This window comes from Numenius arquata, chromosome 19 (genome assembly GCF_964106895.1).
Source record: "Numenius arquata chromosome 19, bNumArq3.hap1.1, whole genome shotgun sequence".
NCBI classification, from domain to species: Eukaryota; Metazoa; Chordata; class Aves; order Charadriiformes; family Scolopacidae; genus Numenius; species Numenius arquata.
The window spans coordinates 5,801,284-5,821,164 of record NC_133594.1 but is presented as its reverse complement, the minus strand read 5'-3'; the positions used below and the strand labels follow the sequence as shown (position 1 = coordinate 5,821,164).

General features: G+C 44.9%; 1 protein-coding gene across 5 annotated transcripts in view; it reads left to right on the top strand.

The window, feature by feature from the left end:
- Window positions 1-440: 440 nt before the first annotated feature.
- DNM1 (dynamin 1) overlaps window positions 441-19,881 on the top strand; it is a 68,521-nt gene continuing 49,080 nt past the window's right edge. For all 5 annotated transcript variants that reach the window (XM_074161297.1, XM_074161296.1, XM_074161295.1 and 2 more), the window contains exon 1: window positions 441-601. In XM_074161297.1, the coding sequence (XP_074017398.1) occupies window positions 441-601 (161 nt within the window). The remainder of the gene's footprint in view (window positions 602-19,881) is intronic.

Below are 19,881 nucleotides of genomic sequence, written 5' to 3'. Positions count from 1 at the left end.
CGCCATGGCACCCCAGAGCCCTGGGGTCAAGCTGTGCCGCTCTCATTTCAGATCATCGAGCTGGCCCATTCCCGGCATCTCCGGACACGGACTTTGAAGCCACCCCTGACCTCAGAGGAGGGTTTGTGTGTGAGGGCTTTGTTCCCCCCCAGCGTCTCCCCTCAGCGCGCCTGGACTACATCTCCCAGGGTGCACCGCGGCGCCGGCGCCCTTAAGGCCCCCTGGCGGCGGCGCGCGGCTGACTGCAGGCGCGGCGGGGCGGGCTGAGGCGAGCCGAGCCCGGGCGGCGTCGAGCGGGGCGAGGGACGCGGGTTGGTGCCGGTGCCCGTGCCCACCGGCCCGGGGCGGGGAAAACCGGGTTACCCGCCGGTGAGGGCGCGGGAAAAGGGTTCGTTACCGTTGAGCTCGCCCCTGCGAGGAGCCGGTGCCGCGCCGCAGCCATGGGGAACCGCGGGATGGAGGACCTCATCCCGCTGGTCAACCGGCTGCAGGACGCCTTCGCCGCCATCGGGCAGAACGCTAACCTCGACCTGCCGCAGATCGCCGTGGTGGGGGGGCAGAGCGCCGGCAAGAGCTCCGTGCTGGAGAATTTCGTCGGGAGGTAAGGAAGGAGGTGGTGTTGGCGGCAGCGGCGGTGGTGGTGGTCCCTGGGGAGCCCCGCCGCAGCCAGGGCTGAGGGGGGTACGGGCAGAGCGGTGGGGTGACCGGGCGGTGCAGGGACACTGAGGGGCCCGGGGTGTCGCGGTGCAGAGACGATGGGGTGCCCGGGTATCGCGGCTGGGTGCCCGGGGCATCGCGGCTCCCCGGCAGCGCCGTGCTGGATGCATGTGCGGCGCAGGAGCCGGGGCAGCGCTGCAGGACGCCCGGGCGCTGCGGTGCAGGGGCAGGGAAGGGCGGAGGAGGTCTCCCCTCCTTACTGGGGGGGCAGCAGCTCCGCATCGGGGTCCCCGCCTTTGTCGCACCTTCGGGACCGGTGGGAGCCCCCCCTTCCTTCCCTTCATTTCCCCCCACACACACCGGGAGGTGCGCCCCGGCTGTTACATAACGGGGGGGGACACACTGAGGTGTCAGCGGGGACCGGCCCCCTTCCCTCCCCGGTTCGGTGCTTCCACCCACCCCCCCCCCCGCGGGGCTCCCGGGGATGGATGTTGTCGCTGGTGTGTGTATGTGTGGGGTATTTAAGTTTAATCTGCTCCATCCCCCTCCCCCAGCCCTGCCTCGCTGTCCTCCATAGCGGATGCCATGTCGGGAGCTGCGGGGAGGCTGTGGGAAGGACGGGGTTATCTCTCTCCTATATGCTCAAATCCCCGGGTGCTACCATTTTGTGACAGGCAATATACTGATGCCTTCCCTTCATGTGACCTTCGCATTCATCATCTGCAACTTGAGTCAACTGCAGACCGCGCTGCCTGGTTATCTGCTCCAGCGTAGACACACAACACCTGGGGAGGGGGGGTGTTCCTCAGCTGGCCTCGTTAATTAATTGTATTCAGTGATATATAGGTTTTGGTTATCAAGGGATTTTTTATGTGATGAGGAGCATAAAAGTTGCTGGTGACTTGTCTTTAAAAAGCAGTGACTGCTGTGATACCTGGTCAGATGCTTGTGTGGGTTTTTCTCTTTTAGCAAACTGCGTTTGTGACATCTACTGGATGTCATTCTCCCCACCCCCACTATTTCGTTTAAGCTGTTTGCTGCCGGATGGTTTATAAAGCTGTTCTACTGTCAGAAGGGTCTGCGGTGTGTATGAATTGCTTGTTTAGCTGTGTCTAGCCCCAAATTCTGGGCTTGTGCAAGGGTAGCCTTGAGCAGTGAGTGGCAGGGTGTGCTGTGTGTATTAGGAAGAAGGCACTGGGATTGTATCTGGTACAAAGAAAGCATAGTCAGCATAAGATTATTTTTTTTTCTTTGCTATAGATGTACATTCAAAGAGTTTTTGGGATCCTTTCTAGCTAACTTCCAGCAGCCCAGGAATCCCCCAGGGATGCTGGGTATCATGCCAAGGGAAGGACATTGGAGGAACACATTTTACCGATCCTCAGGTCATAGACCAGGATCCACTTGCTTGTCCGTAGATACAGGAAGAAAATAATGATTCCTACCACTAAAGTGAAGAACTTGCTGTGCTCTAGCTTTCTAAGAAGAAAGGGAAAATAGGGCTCCTGAAATATATGAGCAAAACAGGTTCACCTGTTGGCTCTGCTGTTTTCATGCTTTCGAAGTACTGGCAGCCTGATGTCATAAATCCTTTTGAGAGGATCTATGCAGTCAGTGCTGCAGTGGCGTAATATATAATGTATGGCTGTTGGGCCAGAGGAGGGTTTCTGGAAGGACAGTCAGTGTATCGGGGTACACTGCTCCTCTCTTTTAGACTGAGCAAACAGAAGGGGATATATTAATCCTCGGTGTGTCTCCACTGGCATCAATTGAAAACTGGGGATTTTATCTTCCTGGCGGAGAGCAAATGAATTAAATTGTTTTCTATCTCTTTCTGATGACCCCTGTCCCAGGAGAACTTGTGACCTCGCTGTGTCCCATCAGTTGTCTCTCTAACAGCAAGCTATAGTGCCATTGCTTTTAGAAAATGAAATAATGAAGGGTCCCCTGAGCAGAAGCTGAGAGACCTGCCTGTAGAAAAGCATTTAGAGGAAATAATTGGAGTGGAAATGGAAAATCTGTCAAAGGGAAGAGGTCTTTCTCCATTTGATACCCTTGAGTGCTGTCTAGTTTAGAGACTTGGTAATGTGAGACATCTTACCACAGACTGTATATGTATATGCTGCAAAACCCAATCCTCTTAAAATAATGTTGGGGCCCTGCTTTAATGTACAGTCTCTTTTCTTTTTTTGTGGGTATTGAAAACCATGATAAGAAGCTATGGAATTCTATCCAGAATAAGCATGTTTCCTCAATATAATTGTGATAGGGTCTGTTTTCTTGTCTGAACAAGCATAAATTGTGTGTAGACCTACTGTGTACAAATACAATTATTGCTGTAGTGTGGACATGACATATGTCACTGCTCCAGCTTGATACCAGGATGGTGGTGCAGCTATTGCTCGGCAGCTGCTTGCTGCACAGTGAATGTGAGCGCTGATGAGTTTCTCTCAGAGTGGATGGAAATCTGTGCAAGAACAAATGCTGATGCAGTTGGTACTGACGGATGTGCTTGATGGGGACGTTTCAGCAGTGGGGCTGGAGGCCCTGCCAGGGCTGGTTTCCCTGCTCTGTACCTGCAGGGCTCCTTTCAGATTGTCATCACAGCATGTTCACGTAGCAGGGCAGCACGCTTGTCCCCGCTGCCAGACCTAGCCTGTGGCTGTGCAGGGCTTCAGTCTAGGGCTGCTGCTGGCACCTTGCAGTAGCACCGAATCCCACGCATGCTGGAAACCTCAAAGCACAGAGAAGTGATGCTGACTGCAATCAATATTTAGTTACATGTCTTACCAAACAAATATTTTGTTTTCCTCCCGAACGCAATGGCTTACTAGTTGCTGCTAATTACTCTTCCATTGTCACTTACTCTGCTGTTAACAGATTATCCAACAGTGCAGAGCCTGTATTTATAATACCAGATGTCAGTATGCCTGCTATGTGTGCTTTTGCTGCCGGAGACTCAGCATGGTGACTAGGATACTGGCTGATGGTGCTAAAGTCATTGAAGGAAATGAGAGAAGCCATGTAGAAGCTAGACAGGTGACACATCTCTTCGTAGACTGGTTTATCCTGGGCCCCAGAACTGGAAGGAAGGTTAGTCGGGTCAGCTCCAGGCATTTCCTGTTGGTATGGTTATGGGCTTGTAGGATAACTCAGGTTGGAAGTAACCTCAGGGGTCATTTAGCCTGTTCTTATGGTGGTGTTACTTCCTTGCTGCCACCTTTCTTAAATAAGAAGGCCTTAGAGTACCAGCGAAATCGCTCGGATAAAAAGAACAAAGCATGTACTAATTTGACTTGAGAGAGCCCAAAGGACCAATAAGGGGGGATGTACAAGAAAGCCCACAAAGCTGTTTGTAAAATCATTCATGTTCAAGCCACTCTTATTTTGCTATGTGAAAATATCAAATAAAAATGTGTTTTTTTTTAAATTCTAAGATCTTGGAGCACTGTTACACAAATCTTTAGATTTGTAGTAGTATTACTGCTATCGGTGCTTTACAAACAGGAGAAACTGAAAGCACTGGGCTGTGTTCAGATGGCTGCATAAATGTCTGATCCAAGGCACTGTGCTCAGCCCTGCTGGGACAGCTGCGTTGCTCTTCATGGAGAAAACGAGGCACCTCTGACTTCTGGAGAACAGATGGTTTAAGGGGGCTGCTGAGGAGGCAATGACTAAGGACTGGGAACAGTAGGTGGAAGGACTTGAATGGAGGTGAAACCATCTCATTTATGATCAAGGGAGCCAAGCAGTGCCAACATTGTGGGAAGTGAATTAGGGTTTGATGACTCCAGACCTGAATATCACCCCAAAAGCATCCTCTCTTAGGAGCTTCTATGTCCCAAACCAAATAGGAGCACTTAGCAGTCTGTCACCAAGCTCTGATGGTATATGCTGAATTAGCTGATGTTTTTGTGTTGCCTGGAAGGAAATTGGAGGCAGCATGGACCTAAAGCTAGCCTTGCCTCTCCTAGCAAACTGAAATTTTGGCATGAGCAAATGCAACACTGCAACGCCTGTGGCAATTGTAAGGATAAGTACCTATTAAGCTTGGTACTTGTGCTACTTGACAAAACCAGGCAAGGGCCAGGCAGCTTGTGCTGCCGCTGCGTCTTTGCCTTGCACTGTCTCATACCAAAAATGCAAAGCTAGATCTTGAAGCAACAGGATTTAGTTTGGTTTCAGGTATAGCTTTGAGGAGCAACTTAATATCTTCGTATCTCAACCTTCCCCAGCCATTTAGAGATAAATACTTACACCCCTGGGATATGATGAGGGAATGCATTCTTTGATAGTTTATACTTTGCTTTATGGGAAGCTTTTCCAGCAAAGTATGTTCAGAGGCCTACAGTAGTATTTAGCAATTCTCTAGAAAAAGACCCTATAGGGATGCATACAGAGATGCAGATACTTGGCCTGTTCAGATACTGCAGGAAAACTGTTTTGAATGATCTTTGTGCTTTTAAGTTGCTTGGCCTTCTGCTGTTCTACATGTTTTGTAAGCTCGAGTCCTATGAAGAGAACTGAGGGTTTAAATCTTCTAAAAATCATCGTTATGTTATGTATAGATTGAGGATGTCTGCTGTACTGGGTAATGCTGAGCATCAATGCAGTATTTTAGCAGTAGATTTGAATTTAAACAAGAAGATACATTAACTTCCTCTGGCCACAAAAGGGGTCCTTAAATATGATTTTTCTATTGTTTTGGGGTTTTGTTCTGCTTTGAGATACACTTACATGCTCAGAGTGCTGGCAGAGAGAGTAATTGCAAGTGTGGGACCCTTAATTGCTGTATGATAAATACATCTGTGAGCTCACCAAATGCTGTTGTGTATATGTGGGTTAAAGACATAAGCATTGCTTGGAAACTGACTTGTTTAGGGTTGCAGAGGATGGTGAAAGAGCCAGGAGTAGGATTTGGCTGTTTAGAGAAATAAATAGTGGTCAAACAGTAGTCCTTCAAATGGCAGCAAGCCCTTGGTCTTCAATGAAGAAAATACCTGTTTTCGTCTCAGATGAATTGTTCAAGGAAGAAAATACAGAGCACTGGCGGAAATGGGTAATGTGTTATAGTAGACTGCAAGATAGAATAATTTAACTTAAGAGAAATCTGTACAGCTCTCAGCAAATACTTGTGGGAGGAGGAATGCTAGGAGGAGATACATAATTAAGTTAAGACATAACATAACGTGGATGGCTGTGAGGAGGGAGGGTAGTGTGTGAATCTCAGTATTTGTAATGCAGCAGCAGTGTCTGCCTGTATTTGTCCTCTGACTACTTGCTTTAATGCCATAGGGGTTGGCTCAAACAAATACAAGTCTAATATCTTTTCTACTTCCCGCAGCAGTTAGAAATGAGATGTTAGATCTCACTCTCTGACTGTATTCTTGAGCTTCACTCTTTAGTGATGATCACATGCTTCCGGTAACCACCCACTAGCCTTATATTCACTAAGAAAAGAGATCCTTATGGCATGTCTCGGATCGTATCAGAATTTACCCGGGGAAAGGAAACCAGCTGTGTCTCCAGTTTGGAAGCTGATGCTCAGTATTGTGTAGGTTAAGGCTTGCCTGGACCTACTGCTGTGTGAAAATGACAGGTTACCTTGTCACTGCTGGAATTCATCACCTGATAGCTGGCAGATCAGGAGGATGCCTTCTTTGCTAGCACGGACTTTCCCTTGTTACCATGATAATCCTCATGTTGGGAGTCTTAAAACATCCTGAGCTTCAATTAGTCCTTACTGTACTTTGAGATAGGTGAGTGTGGTGGGGTTTTTGTGTATTTGCTCTATAAACAGCATGCTGCGGCACAGGGCTGTAAAGGTTCTGCAAAACCAGTAGGGAAAGGAAGTCAGAAGTTTGCAAAAGCATTCCCCTATGCTAAAACAGTCAGCTGTTACTGGTTTTTCAAAACTCCACATGCTTATAACTTTTCACACAATAAAAAAAAAACAACCCAAAAGCAAACCTCTATTTTTAAAGGCTACTGATTGTTTTCAGAAGCCATGGTTCAATACATAGCTGGGGATGCCAAGCTGAGTCCTTGAACCTGACTTCTCCAGATGCTTTGAGTAGGCAGAACTCTGCTAGACTTAAATAGAAGGTGTGGGAGTCTGTCTGCAGCACCTCCTATCTGAGGCAGCTTCTGAAAATGTTGCTCTAAGGCAGGAAGCTAATCCTCTTCCTGATCTGGTGAATTACTGAATGTCCCTACTTTGTACTTAACTTCAAGTTTGAGCCTGTCTGTCCAAGTGGGAGTAATAATTCTTTTGAGTGAGGATTTCTTAGCATCTTTAAGATGAGCCTTTTTTGAGGAGAAATGGAAGAAGCTGGCAACTTAGCGTAAGTTAATCAAGAAAACAGTTCTTGCTGTGTTCTGGCTACTGGAGTGAAACTTATTATGATGCCTTGAGGAGCAAATTTATTAGACAAGAGCAAACCCATGTGTGCTCCACCCATGTGAGCCAATACTCAGATTTGTTTCAGGCGGTCTATTTTAGTGGCAAAACCAGATTTATTGCAGGAGTGGCAGGCAGTCACCTAGAAACGTATGGTGTTCAGCCTATATGCCCAATGTAAAATTGGTTTTGAGGTGGCATCTGTGAAAGGAAATTTACTGGTAATACACAGGGTAAACCTACTTCCTTGATATGCCACTAAACCCACCCAAAAAACTTTGACTGTAATACTTTCCTTCTTGGACTCGCAGATCTGTAACCATGTGAGTCAGAGTACTGCTAGTTGGGAGGAGAGCTAAAACTAAATCTGGTCCAAAAAAAAAAAAAAAAAGAAATCTAGTCGTGCACGGTGGGAAAATAGCTCACTAGTAGGACAGTTTCTCATTCCACTTGAATCTTTCTTTTCCTGCTCTCAGACCTGGTTTTGTATATCCTGATAGAGTGAAAGCTCAAGGTAAAGGAATGTTGTCTCTAACAGGCAGACAGGGATTTTCAGCCTTGAGATAAGAGTTCTATTCTCAGCTGTGAAACTTAATTCTTGTGTCACTATTTTTTTTATAACTTTTTGTCCATTTTTAGAAAGGAGAGGCTGTTGGTCTACGTCATGGATGTGTATATCATTAATGGACACTTAAAACAGTAGGAAAGGTTAACCATAAAGCAGGAAACTATTTTTCTAAACAATAAATTAAAACTCTGCAAGGGTGGTACAGTGATGTCTGCCTTAGCCCTTTGAAGGACCTGCTTTCTCTTCTGACATGGTTAACCAAGAGCTTTAGCTGTTCATGCAGCCTTGTCTGCCCAGTGTTTCTGGTCACTTAAGTCGGCTCTGCAGAGAGGTTGGGACTGATGCAGCCACCTTGGGCTGCTGGTGCAGATCAGATACTGGATTTGAGGAGTGAAGGTATTCTTAGAAAGCCTTGGGACTTGAGAGGCTGCACTAGATGACCTGGTAGCACTTCAATTTTAGAGTATAGTCTTCCAGAGCAGGGATGGGTAATGCAGCCTCAGAGAGGAATGAGCTCAGGATTTTGTCACTAGTGACTTTAAACACACTGGATGCTCTGCTTAGGACTGGAGGTAGTCAGACTGCAAGCAGGATTGGTTCTGAAAAGCTCCAAAAAGCTATTTCTCTTTATTTACATTTATCTGTGATCATTCTAAAGCATGTACCATGAGTGACTTGATGGAGTTTAGTCATGAGAATTGGATGTCTTGCTCAGGACTAACTACTATAGATATTGGGATGGCTATGAAGAGAGGACTGAGACAACATTTTGGTGTTTACTGAGGAGCAGGCAAGAGTATGCCTCAAACCATTGTGACTGGTAACTGAGAGCAGAATTTAATGTTAGATATTTAAACAGTTATTCCAGGGGACTCATTGATACTTTGTACTTAAGTCTAGCTTTTTTTCCCCCCCGAAGTCCTATTGGTGAATACTTTAATAAAAATTGAATGTAAAGTGGCTCAGTAGTTTTCTTAAGCTGTTTTATATAGATGGGCAGACAGGACAATTAAGTTGCTGATGGTTGGTTCCTGCATGACCTTGAGGCTTGTCACAGCTCCTAGGCTGGTGCTGACTGTAACAGATAACTGCTTTTCTTTCCCAGAAGACACAGTACAGGAAGTATGAACCCTGAGTCTGAAATCTAACAGTGTCTCTGATTGTTCTCTGCCATGTTCGATTCTCTGAAAGCTTTGGCAGACCCATCCATGACCAAATGGGAGTGAGATGGTCTTTCAGTCCCTGGTCAGTAGCTTCTTGCAGTTCAGCTTTTGGAAGCATCTTGGAAGCAGACGTTATGCAAGCTCCTCAAGCTGTGTCTTGCTGACTGGAAGCAAACTTGCCAACTTCTGCCACTTTTCTGGAAGTCTTGTGACTCGCGTGGCTTTTCTTAGAGCCCTGGACACAGCAATTAAGCTAACAGAAGAGCAGTGTAGCTTTTGTATTGAAAACATCTATTTCTAACATGGATGTTTGAGAGTACTCTTTTTTTTCTTTAAAAGATACTGTTTCTCTAAGTGCTTCTGGAGACAAGCGCAAAGAATCTCATCTTCTAAGGCCTGCATTGTCAACTCTTCCCTTCCTAAAAATCAGGGTTTAGTCCCAAAATAAGATCTGCTAAAATACTTGTGTTGCAGTCACAATGAACAATAAATTATACAAAATGAGGTTTGGAATAAACCCAGTTCCTCACTTGACTGAAATGGGAATTGAACTTGAGTCTCTTGGGGTGAAAAATACTATTTTAATAATGTATTGCCTCAACAGTCCCCTTTAACACTCCCTTTCCTGTTCCTTATGGCTTTAGGTTGCATTGTTGCAGCTGTGTTGAAGGGTGAAGAGTTAATGCTACTGTAAGAAACATGAGAATTGCTGGGATCCTGTCTGTCTGCTATGACTGTCATTTTGTGGCTGTGAAACAGTCTTGGTGTAAGTGGCCAGTGTAGTAGTCTATGGGATGCCTGAAAGGACGTGGCTGATATTAAACTGATACTGCTGTGGATTTTGGTTGCAGAGCCAGCCAGTGTTGCTGTAACACTGTGTAAAAGCTAAGCCTAAACTGCAGCCGTATTTCAGAGTAGTTTTTCAGCTGCATTTAGACCCTTTCTCAAAGCATCGCAGGCAGAAGTCTACAGAGATGCTGAGTAGTCGGTTCTCAACATCTGCAAATGTTTTTACAGCAGAGCTAACTTACCCTGGAGAGAGCTAGGAAAAACTATTAATTTTGCTTTTTTTTTTTTTTTGAGAAGGGAGATCCAGGGATGGGGGAGGCTGTGCTGAATTTCTTAGAACAAGGATAGAATTACCTACAGGCAAAGATCTTGAAGTCTTTGTTCAGTTCTTTCTCTTTGCCTTCCTGCCACTCTCGTATGTGTAAATGCAGAGTAAGTTATGTAGAATCTGGCCCAAGGCTCTGACAACAAATTAACAGGCTGTTTCAGCTCTGAGAGCTCTTTCTCATACAAGTAATTATAAACTTCTTTGAACAGGGGCTTATAATGAAGATAACTGTCCATTTGCCACTTGCCTGCTAGCCCAGGAACAATTCTCTGTCAGCAGGGGAATACACCTGATGACCTGCTAGTTCAGAATTAAGCCAGTAAAAAACCAAAGATCTAGCCTCTACTCATGATTTACTCTGAACTTACACTGTTCTCTGGATCAGGATGGGGCCCCTTGATTCTAGTACACGTTAGGTTTTCTCTCTTTCTGGCTGCTGTGATCTCTTGAGTAATCTCTGGTTATTTCTTAAGCTGATTGTGCTTTTACTTTTAATAGAAGCTCCTCTATGAATAGCTGAGAATTGCCTCAGCGTGGTGGTGGTGGCCTTGAGAGGAGATCTGTCGCAGTAGGGTTATAGCTAGAGGTAAAGAGGAGATTGGTATGTACAAAAATGCAGAATGCCCCTCAGGGGTTGGTGCATGACATGTCACGCCGCAGAGCTGATGCTGCGGCTCCAGTACTGAAACTTAGGTCACCTCTTCTACATCTCAGCAGAGATCCCAGCAATATGTTTCTTCCCTCTGGACTGTGCTGCTTTGATTTGATGTTCCTGTTCCTAGGCACTGCTTTCTGTTTATGCCTGTTCATACAAGATGTGTTTGTTATGCCAGGCCTTCAAACTACCTGCCACCCCAACCTCATCTTAGAGAAAGAGTTCCATTTTCTGAATGAATTTTTATGGACTATTGAAAGAATGATATTTAAAGAATCCTTCTTGCAAAAGAACAGCTGAGGCACTGCATTAGCGCTTGGTATTTTTCCCATCTTCTATTTGAACAAAGTTGAATTCAAACTGGACACCTGAACAGGCAAGAGCAAATGTTATTAGAAATCACTGGTATTGGTTTGAAGGGGTGGAGGGAAGATACCAGGGGAAGGAATTTAGAATTCCCTTTACTTGTGGAAAATAAAGAAAGGGATGGAAGACCAGGAGACTCTGGTCTGTTTGTCCAGTTCACTATGCTACAATTTTGCTATAGATTCAGAGTGCCCATTAATAGGCAACGCCGATTTTGACCCTCCTCTGCTTTTTGAGTTCAAGCTCTAAAAGTTTTCCATGTAGACTTAGACTCCTTTAGAAATTCTGTGGATGTATATCTGTACATAAACCTACCTTTTTGTCACCTCCTATGGTCACTGCCCAAACATGACCAGAGAAAAATGTTCCCTGGGGTATGAGAAGCACTGTCCTGTTCGTTGGTCAAAAGGACTCTGGAAGACACATTGGAACCATCCAGGAGGTCATCTCTTCTGGGACTATTGATCCAACTTTCATTCTGGAGCAGCCTGAAATGGAGATATCTTGTGTGGTTTTTGAAGTGGAGTTTACTGCCTCTGACTTTGCTCTGCGCTAGAGGTGTTAGCAGTCACTCTGCTGGCTTTTCTTCAAGGGCTTAAGAAGCAGTACCTCTGCACCATGTTTCCAGCCAGGGTGATCCTAATTATATCTGAAACTGCAGAGGTGCAGTGCATAGCAAGGAGCTTGGCACTGTTCCTGCATACTTCTCCAGGCAGAGCAGAGATATCTTAAATTCCCTCTGCAGGACAACCACGCACCTTGCACAGTTTGGTCAGGATGCCCGAGTGCGGCATAACTCTGTTACCCCACAGAACTCTGTCTTTCCTGCCTGGCCTGTTGGAAGGGAAGCAGCGTACCTCCCTCTCCACAACACACTCTGCCTCTTACCACTGACCCAAGATAAATTATCAGGGTACGTGCATTCCATTTTATAAACCCACCACCCATGTCTGGCCACTAATAGCTTGAGGTACCACCTCTTTTCCTCATATAGCTTCCGTTTGGGTCTGTATTAGTGGGGTCATTAAAGTGGTTTTGCCTCTTCCAATGAACTCTTTCATTTGTCTGTGCCCTTTATGGCATTCAGGCTCTGGGGAGCCTGTTTCCTTTTCCAGCACGCAGTGCTGTCTGGGAGTGGAGGAAGTGTCAGGCTGCAGTGATGAAATATGCCTTGAGCTACGTTTGTTCTTTTCTTAGGTCTTGCAGCAAATACTGGGACTCCAGAGGTGGTGGAGTTTTGACAAGAAATCTGAGATGGCATTTACCATGAGTGTTTGGCATCTTTGACTCTGCCATCGTACCCAATTTCCTTCTCTGAAGGAGAGAAGAGCAAAAGAGGGGATAAACCCCTTTTTATCCAAAGTCTTCACGTGACAAATAGCTTGAATATTAGTTACTGCTGCATAGTCTAGTGGTGTCCCTGAACACAAGAGAGCCTTTACTGCTGGATAACCTTTAGTCTGGACCCAGCTGCAGCCTGACTCCAGGGGGCTAGCACAGATTAAGACACTGGTGGTGGGAAACAGCAAGGTCAGCCTGTTGCTCATCTGTCTTAGCATACATTAATCCTAGGGTGTTATTGTGGCTGTGCTTTCCCATCAGACACTTCTGTCCCAGAGTTTTACTGTACAGCTTGTCCTTTTGTTTTCTCCCAGCTCAAATTGCAGGTGCTGTACAGGTCATGTTTTTCAGGGCTGCAACCCTTCTGTTACGGCAAAGCCAGGATTTGTCAGTAGATCTGTTTGTGCCAAAGCAGAGCAGCGTTACTGCAGTATTATGACAGATCGGTGCAGTTTGAGAAAAAGGTAAACCCATGACCCAGCATTTTTCCTTGTCTCCATGGCCACAAAAAACTGTGTTTCTTCACTACCGCCATCACGACTGGACTAATTTGATGCTCTAGGATGTTGTTGATGCCTGGTGGTGTTCTCTCTGAAACTGTCTGAAAGTTGCAAGGAGAGTCTGGAGATAAAATCTACATTACTTTTTTTTTGGCCAGGGTATATATGCTTTGGAGGGAGCAAAAGGAAAACTTGCTTTCATGCTATGATGGTGAAAATTCAACAAATTGGACAGAAAGGTCTGGTTTACAGCTTCTGGGGTGGAGAATACATCATGCTAGTGCAATATTTCTTATACCTGTGGCTCTGGAGGTTTCTGGACCCAAATAGTGCTGCGGTTCTTTTTCCCTGAATCCTGGTATTGCTACGCAGATCTGGTGTTGTGGTTGGTTGGTTGTTTTTTAAATGAGTGAAACCAGCTTTGTTTTCTTTCTCCTGAGATTGTAATTCTTACAATCAAAGATGCATTTTCTACAAATATAATCCTTACTGTCACATCCATTCAGGATACACTAGGCTGCTTATTCCCTTGAGTTTCTGATATTGTCGTATAGAATCAGTGCTGTGTTATTCTTTACCTTGAATATCCCAAGGCAGCAAGCAAGATCCAGGACTTCATTTTCTATTACCCAAAAAATCCCAGAGGAAGCTGCACAGCAGCAGTGCTGCAATTTTCTACTCTGTCAAGACACTCTGCTTCCCCAGCGCTGCAGCCTAGAGTCAATGCGGCATTTGCTATAATGGGCAGTGACTTTTTGAGATCAGGCAATGCACTGTAGGCTGTACCAGTCTTTAAATATTCCTCCACAGTAAAATGCAGAGTTCCAAACAAGAAAATCCCTTTACAGTTTTTACCTGAAAAAAAAAAAAAAGAACCACAAAGGGGAAATTGGCTCACAAGTGTGCTTGAGGTGTTGGAGTGCCCTGTTTTCCTTGCCTGTCTGTGTTGTATGTCCTCACGTATTCTGGGCTAACCCATCTGCAGAGAGAGAGCAGGGAGGGATCCAGCAGATAAGTCAACCCTCAAAATAGAGGAGGGGAAGGATATTCCTGATTAATTCTCTCACAGCAGGGATGAACTGAAGCAAATGACATCTTGGGTGAGGCGGTGAGTTTTGTATGCCAGGAATACCCCTTGTTTCTCCTGCAAGCTCTTACCTATAGCTGTAGACACTTGCTTAAAATCTCAGCCTCAGCAGCTTGGGGCTGATGCACAGCAGTGAGGGATGCAGGAGCTGTGTGGACATCAAACTGATTTGTTTCTATGGAAACAAGTAGATTTCACCATGTTGTAGGGAAGTAGGAGGAGAATTATCCCCCTGGGCCTGGTTCCGACTCTCAGATTGGATTGGTTGCTGCACTGCAATTGTAGAGCAGCAGCCCATGAAGGGATTATCTATCTAGTCAGTGATCACAACTAGGGAAAGAAGCACGTGGATCCAATCTGCTCCCATTGCAGGCTTCCTCAGCAGGGATGACACAAGGCACTTGTCATTGTGTGCCATGATTCCCAGGGTCACGGTTCTTCGTTAAGAATTAACCTTGGTCACCCACAGCCAGAAAGCAGGTCCTGCATTACAGAGCAGGCAGCTGTGATGCTGTATCCTGCCCAGACTCTGCAGTTAGGATGGGTAAGGCGATAAACTCTGCTCATACTCTAGCACACCTTCTAGGCAAGAGCTGAGAACTGTTTGTGGTATCTGCAATAGCTGGGGGAAGCTGAGATCTTTCAGACAGGCTTCAAGTGTTGATTGTTGATGACAGAGCATACAATAATCTCAGCCTTGCTGTACTGCTCTCAGGAAGTTCCAGCACCTGAAGTCCTGTGACTGGGGGTGGTGATTTTGAAATCTTTTTTTCTAAAAAGAAAATTCATTTCATGGTACCAGAGAAGAAATCAAAGCATGAATATAAACCACCACCAGCAGGTTCAAATAAGAATGGTACTTGCTAAAACCTGGTGGTCTGTAGTACTGAGTCTGTCTGAATGGACCCTGTGTCCTTGTGCAAGGTTCTGGTGCTGATCCTTCAAAAGCGGCTGACCAACACCTCTGTGTTTCACTCATGTCCTAAAGGTACTTGCCTATTTAGACCCCAGCCATGACTCTGAGAGGGGAAGCTTAGATTTCTAGATAGAAGGAAAGCAGACCATGAAAAACTGGCAAAAATGGTAATGCCTGTGTGTGTTGGAGCCTCTTTCCAAGATATTCTGCAGGAGCTGTGTAACCTTCTCTAATGGAGAGAAATTCCATTTGCTCGGCTCCTGTCTCACCTCCCTGTATACAGGCACTTTAGTACATGTTATATTAACTGAGTTAGGGATGGAGCACAGCTCTATTAGAAATTCTTGCTTTATGCTTTGTAATGCAGCCAGTGAGTTGACTGGATGTGGTAACCCTTGGTTAGGGGTTTGCAGGGGTGCATCAGAAGAATGTAGCAACATCTCTGCCTTACTTTCAGGTCATCTAAATATACAGATATATATAGTGCACCTCAGAAGTCAGGGCAGATCCTTCTGTAAGGTCTCCCAAGCATAAAGCAAGGGTACACTGACTTGGAGTTACTGTAGACGTACAGCAGCAGAAACCCCTGGGGCAAACTCTTGGTTGTGCCAGTTTATTCTGAGGGCTGGCAAGCCCTCAGGCCATTGAATAAAAGTGTAATACCTAAAGTGTAAGAATGCTTCTGCCCTCCTGGGATGTCTCTTGCCCTGTGGAAGCAGGACTGCCATGAAGCTCTGCAGTTCTGCCTCGGATTAACTTGTGCACAGAGGCTCTGGTGCAGTCATGACTTGGCATAATGTGTACAGCTGTCTTCTAGATTTTGATGTACCCTGAAGCTAGTGGAGTGTGAAACTGAAAAATCAGCCCAAAGGATTCAAATCAAAATAAACAAAACAAATTTTTATTTATCTTATCCTACTGTTTCCAGAGACCTGCCTAGAGGCATGTGCGGGAGAGGGGCTGAGTGAGATACAAAGAAGGGAGATGTGGAAAGAGTGAATGAGAAAAGGCTCTGGCTGCAGTGGCTCCTGGGAACCAGTCTGTGCAGTCAGAGATAAGCCAGAAAAGCAGAATTTAGTGCACTCTGGGAGGGGCAGGGAAGAGTGCCATTTCCAAGCAAGTGTTCATGTGAAAATTGCTATGCACTTTCTTTTCTTGCTTTAGTGGTGTCTATGAAGGTGCTGCGGGCTGAAGCCTGAACACGGCCACTGCAGCTGGGGTATCAGTGACGTGGGAGAACGCTGCCCAGGGCCTATCCCCTCTCTAGTTGTCCGAGCCCCCTCAGCCCACATGTGACTCAACAAATGTGTTCTGAGTGGGGGAAATGCATTTTTGATTAAAAGTTCTGATGTTCAAGGCATTTAGGTCATCCCAAAGACCCACAGAGCACATAAATATGACAGTGCATTTCAGTAATAAAAGGTTTTATCCTGTAGATAAAGGAAAGAGGAAAAGGAAAGAGAAGATCTATGCTCTACCAAAAATTACCAAGGTGACACAGGGGGCTGTCACCTCTATATATCTAGATCAGTGACCAAGTAACTATGCTGTGTCCCATGACAAGAAGACAAGCCCTGTGGCTGAGATGAAAGCTCATTCAGCTGCTGTCTCTTCATGGCACATCATTTAGAACTAGATGATCTTTAAGTTCACTTCCAACCTAGACCGTTCTATGAAATGTCAGAGAAACAAACCCCACCATTATGCTTGTTCACGAGGAACTGGATTTGACTTGCTAAACTCACTGTATGTAGGCTTTCGAACAGCCAGCTGTGCAATTTTCTATGGAGGTGGATTCACTTGGAGGGGGCAGTCTCCTGAAAGGTTTCCTGTCTTTTTGGCAAAGCCTGTGGTGTGGGGGTCACTATGGTTCTTGAAATGTTGCCTTTTGCCGTAAATGTAGGTTTCTTATGTGGCTTTATTTACTTCACATGTTAACTCTATGAATACACTCCCTTTTTTTTTTCTAATTTTGAATAAAGTGAGAGCACAGCATGGGAAAAAGATGCGGGAGATCTCCAGAACACTACACATCCTGGTCAGCTGTAAAAGGGCAGAGGAAACAAAACAAAGGTGATTCTTGTGGTGAGAATCATAATGTCAGTTCTGGAGCAGGATGTGTGGTGAACATGTAATACAACCCATTTCTACACTTTTTTTTTTTAAAGTGAATTAGTGTAGTCACTGTCCTTTCAAGTTTGAAGACCACAGTGCCTCTGTCTTTGCATAAAACCTTAATAAAGGCATCTCAGACACAATACCCCTCACACTTGCTGAGGACTGGCATCAACTGCAATGCTGCGCAAAGGCATGGAAGAACTCAAGATGGGGGAGCAGGAGAAGGTACAAACTTCAGAAGCTACTTTGTAGTTCATCTAGCCTCTCTGACTCTTGTTTGCAAGTTATCCAGTAGTAGGCTATAAATGGGTCCAGTTTACACTAGCACTTGTGCTTTGCCTGCTCTGACAGGACTTGTGAAGCTTGTAAGGCAGTCTCCGGGAACTCATCTTATGTACAGCAAACTCCCAAACTTGAAAAGAGGTCTGCTTGGCCCTGCTGGGTGACTGATCTGGAGAGCTGTACTAGGGAGAAATGGCTAGGTGTTGGCGATGCTGTTTGAGTGCCAGAACTACTTAACAAAGCAATTGTAAGTGTTCCAAGTCAGCACAATAGTGTTAACCTCCCGTTGCGCTACTGTAAATAGGAACTCAAGGTACAAGGCAGTGGGAAGCCTTCTCTTTAATTTTTTTGTTTCTGTTAACATGTATATTATGATGACACTCATGAACTACTGCCTGTCTTTATTTTTCACAATTGTATTCTTGAATAATGAATCATTGTGCACAATAATATTGCCTGTATGCTGGAACATGGTGTACTTACAATAGGTCTTTATTTCTATATGTATCTATTGTGTGACCAGTACCAATTACACCCTAAGAAATGATACTACACCAAGTGCTTATGGAATTGCTCTTTTTCTCCGTGGGTCAAGGCTAGGCGCATTGTTGCGCTGTGGAGATTGGCAGATAAATAACATGCATCCCCAACTTGAACTTCTGAGTCTAAAAGTCCTAAACTTAATGCGAAAAAAAAAAAATATGGCTACCTAGGAATGAGACTTCAGATGTGATTATGAGTCTGTGGGACTGGTGTCCAAGTTCACATGATGCATATGAAAGCTAAGGGCAGAGGAAAACCAGTTAGAATAGCAGGTTGATAGGTGCTCTTGTTCATAATGCACCTGTCTTAAATGCTTGCTGTTCATGTTGGTCTGTCTGGCTTCTTTTGTTAGAGAAGCACTTTGGTTCACGGAAGATAAGAGCTCATAGAGGCCACAAAGTCAGTAGGAAACGGAAGTCTAAATTAGTAGATGCAGCCCTCCTGTTAACCTACTGGGTGGCAGAGGAAGGAACAAATTTGTCCTTGCCCTGTACCTGATTTATGGAATTGCTTATGAATGTACTTGCAAGTCTCTTGAAGGATCAGAGCAAGGAAGGTGCTGTCAAGGGCAGTTCCTGCATCAGGCTTCTACCTTCTGGTAGAAGGAGGTGATATCTGTTACAAATGAGCTCAGGCTTGAGTTAATGTTGAAGAAATGGAAAGCTACTACCATTTCTGAGGTGTTTGTTTTGGCAGTCAGTAAGATTAATAGTAAATATTTTTAGCCTTCCAGCTATTCTGTGGCTAATATGTTGCATATGTGTCAACCTGTGTTTTAAGGATTCATTTGACACATGCTGGACTAAGAATATGTTTGAAAACATCTCACATGCTGTGAGATGAAGTGATGTTCAGAGAGATTTGTAAGCTGTTCATATAACGCAGCCTGTATGAAGATGTGAATGTTGCCAATCAGTGCAATGATCAGAAGAGTTGTACCTCAAAGGTACTGATACCCCTAGATTTTCTTGGGATTCTTGTAATGCACTGTACTGTGATGAGGTAATGAAGAACTCTTGATCTGGATGAGTGCGAGTGATGAATGGTCAACTGTAAGACTTGACAGATGAAAGGAAGATAATTCTAAGCTTAAGCAGGAGCAGGTCTGATAGTAACCAGATAGTAAAATCCATAGGGTCAGGAACTGTATTTCTTGCTGTGTATTGGTATAGTGCTTTCTGCAGTTCTGATTGAATTACTGTCCCTGGGCACCACCAGAACACAGGAAATAACAAATACTGGATTTAAAAAACAGAAACAGCCATGTGAAATTGTGGAAGCTGTGTGAATCTTAATTTTCTGGAACTAATATAATCCAAATTGAGGATTAATCACATCCCTTAATACCCTATTTGTCTGTAGACGTTTAATAAGAAATCAAATTGAATTTAAATGATCAGATGGTGGTGTTCACTCTTCTGTTCTTTGGGACTACTTTTACGTCTTCATAAACTGCTGTTCTGGCTTTTTAATTGAGGCTTTACCTTCTCTAGTGCATTCTAATCCAAGAATCTCAAAGGACTGACAAACAATAAACTGCAAGGATGCTGGATTGGTATGTCTAGATTAGACCTAGATTCATATTTCAAAGCCCTCTACAAGCAGCTTTGCAGGCCTTCTAGCTTCCCTGGAGGGAGGGGAAGTAAGTGGTGGTAGAAGCATTTGGTCTGTCTCCCATTTAGAACAGGAGATGGTACCATGGACTCGGTTCTGTAGTTGACTGCCAGTGATTTCTGTCGCAATGTCAGCAAAGACTAAAATTGCGCATGAAAAAGCTTTGACTCAAAGAATATATGTTGGGTCCCAGTCTGATTGGTCTTGTTTTCTGTTGGGTCTCACGTCCAGTTTTTTACAGTATCTTTCTGCTCTGAAATTGAGTTCTTGCTGGGTTGAGAGCTGGGCTCCTAAAAATGCAATTGTACTGCCACATAAAGGATTGCGTTGAGCCTCTTTGTCCGACCATATTAAGGTTTCTAGAACATATGAGCAAAAAGAAAATGTTTTGTTGGGTGTCTCTGAAGATCTGTGTTAATGCAGTCTCCTCTCATGGGTGTGTTTGTAGCTGAAATTAAATTTCTTGGTCAGTACTACATAATGATCTTCCGCCAAACCCCAGGGAGGCTCTGTTATTAAAGCAAAGAGCTGCAAAAAGTAGATAGTGTCCGTGC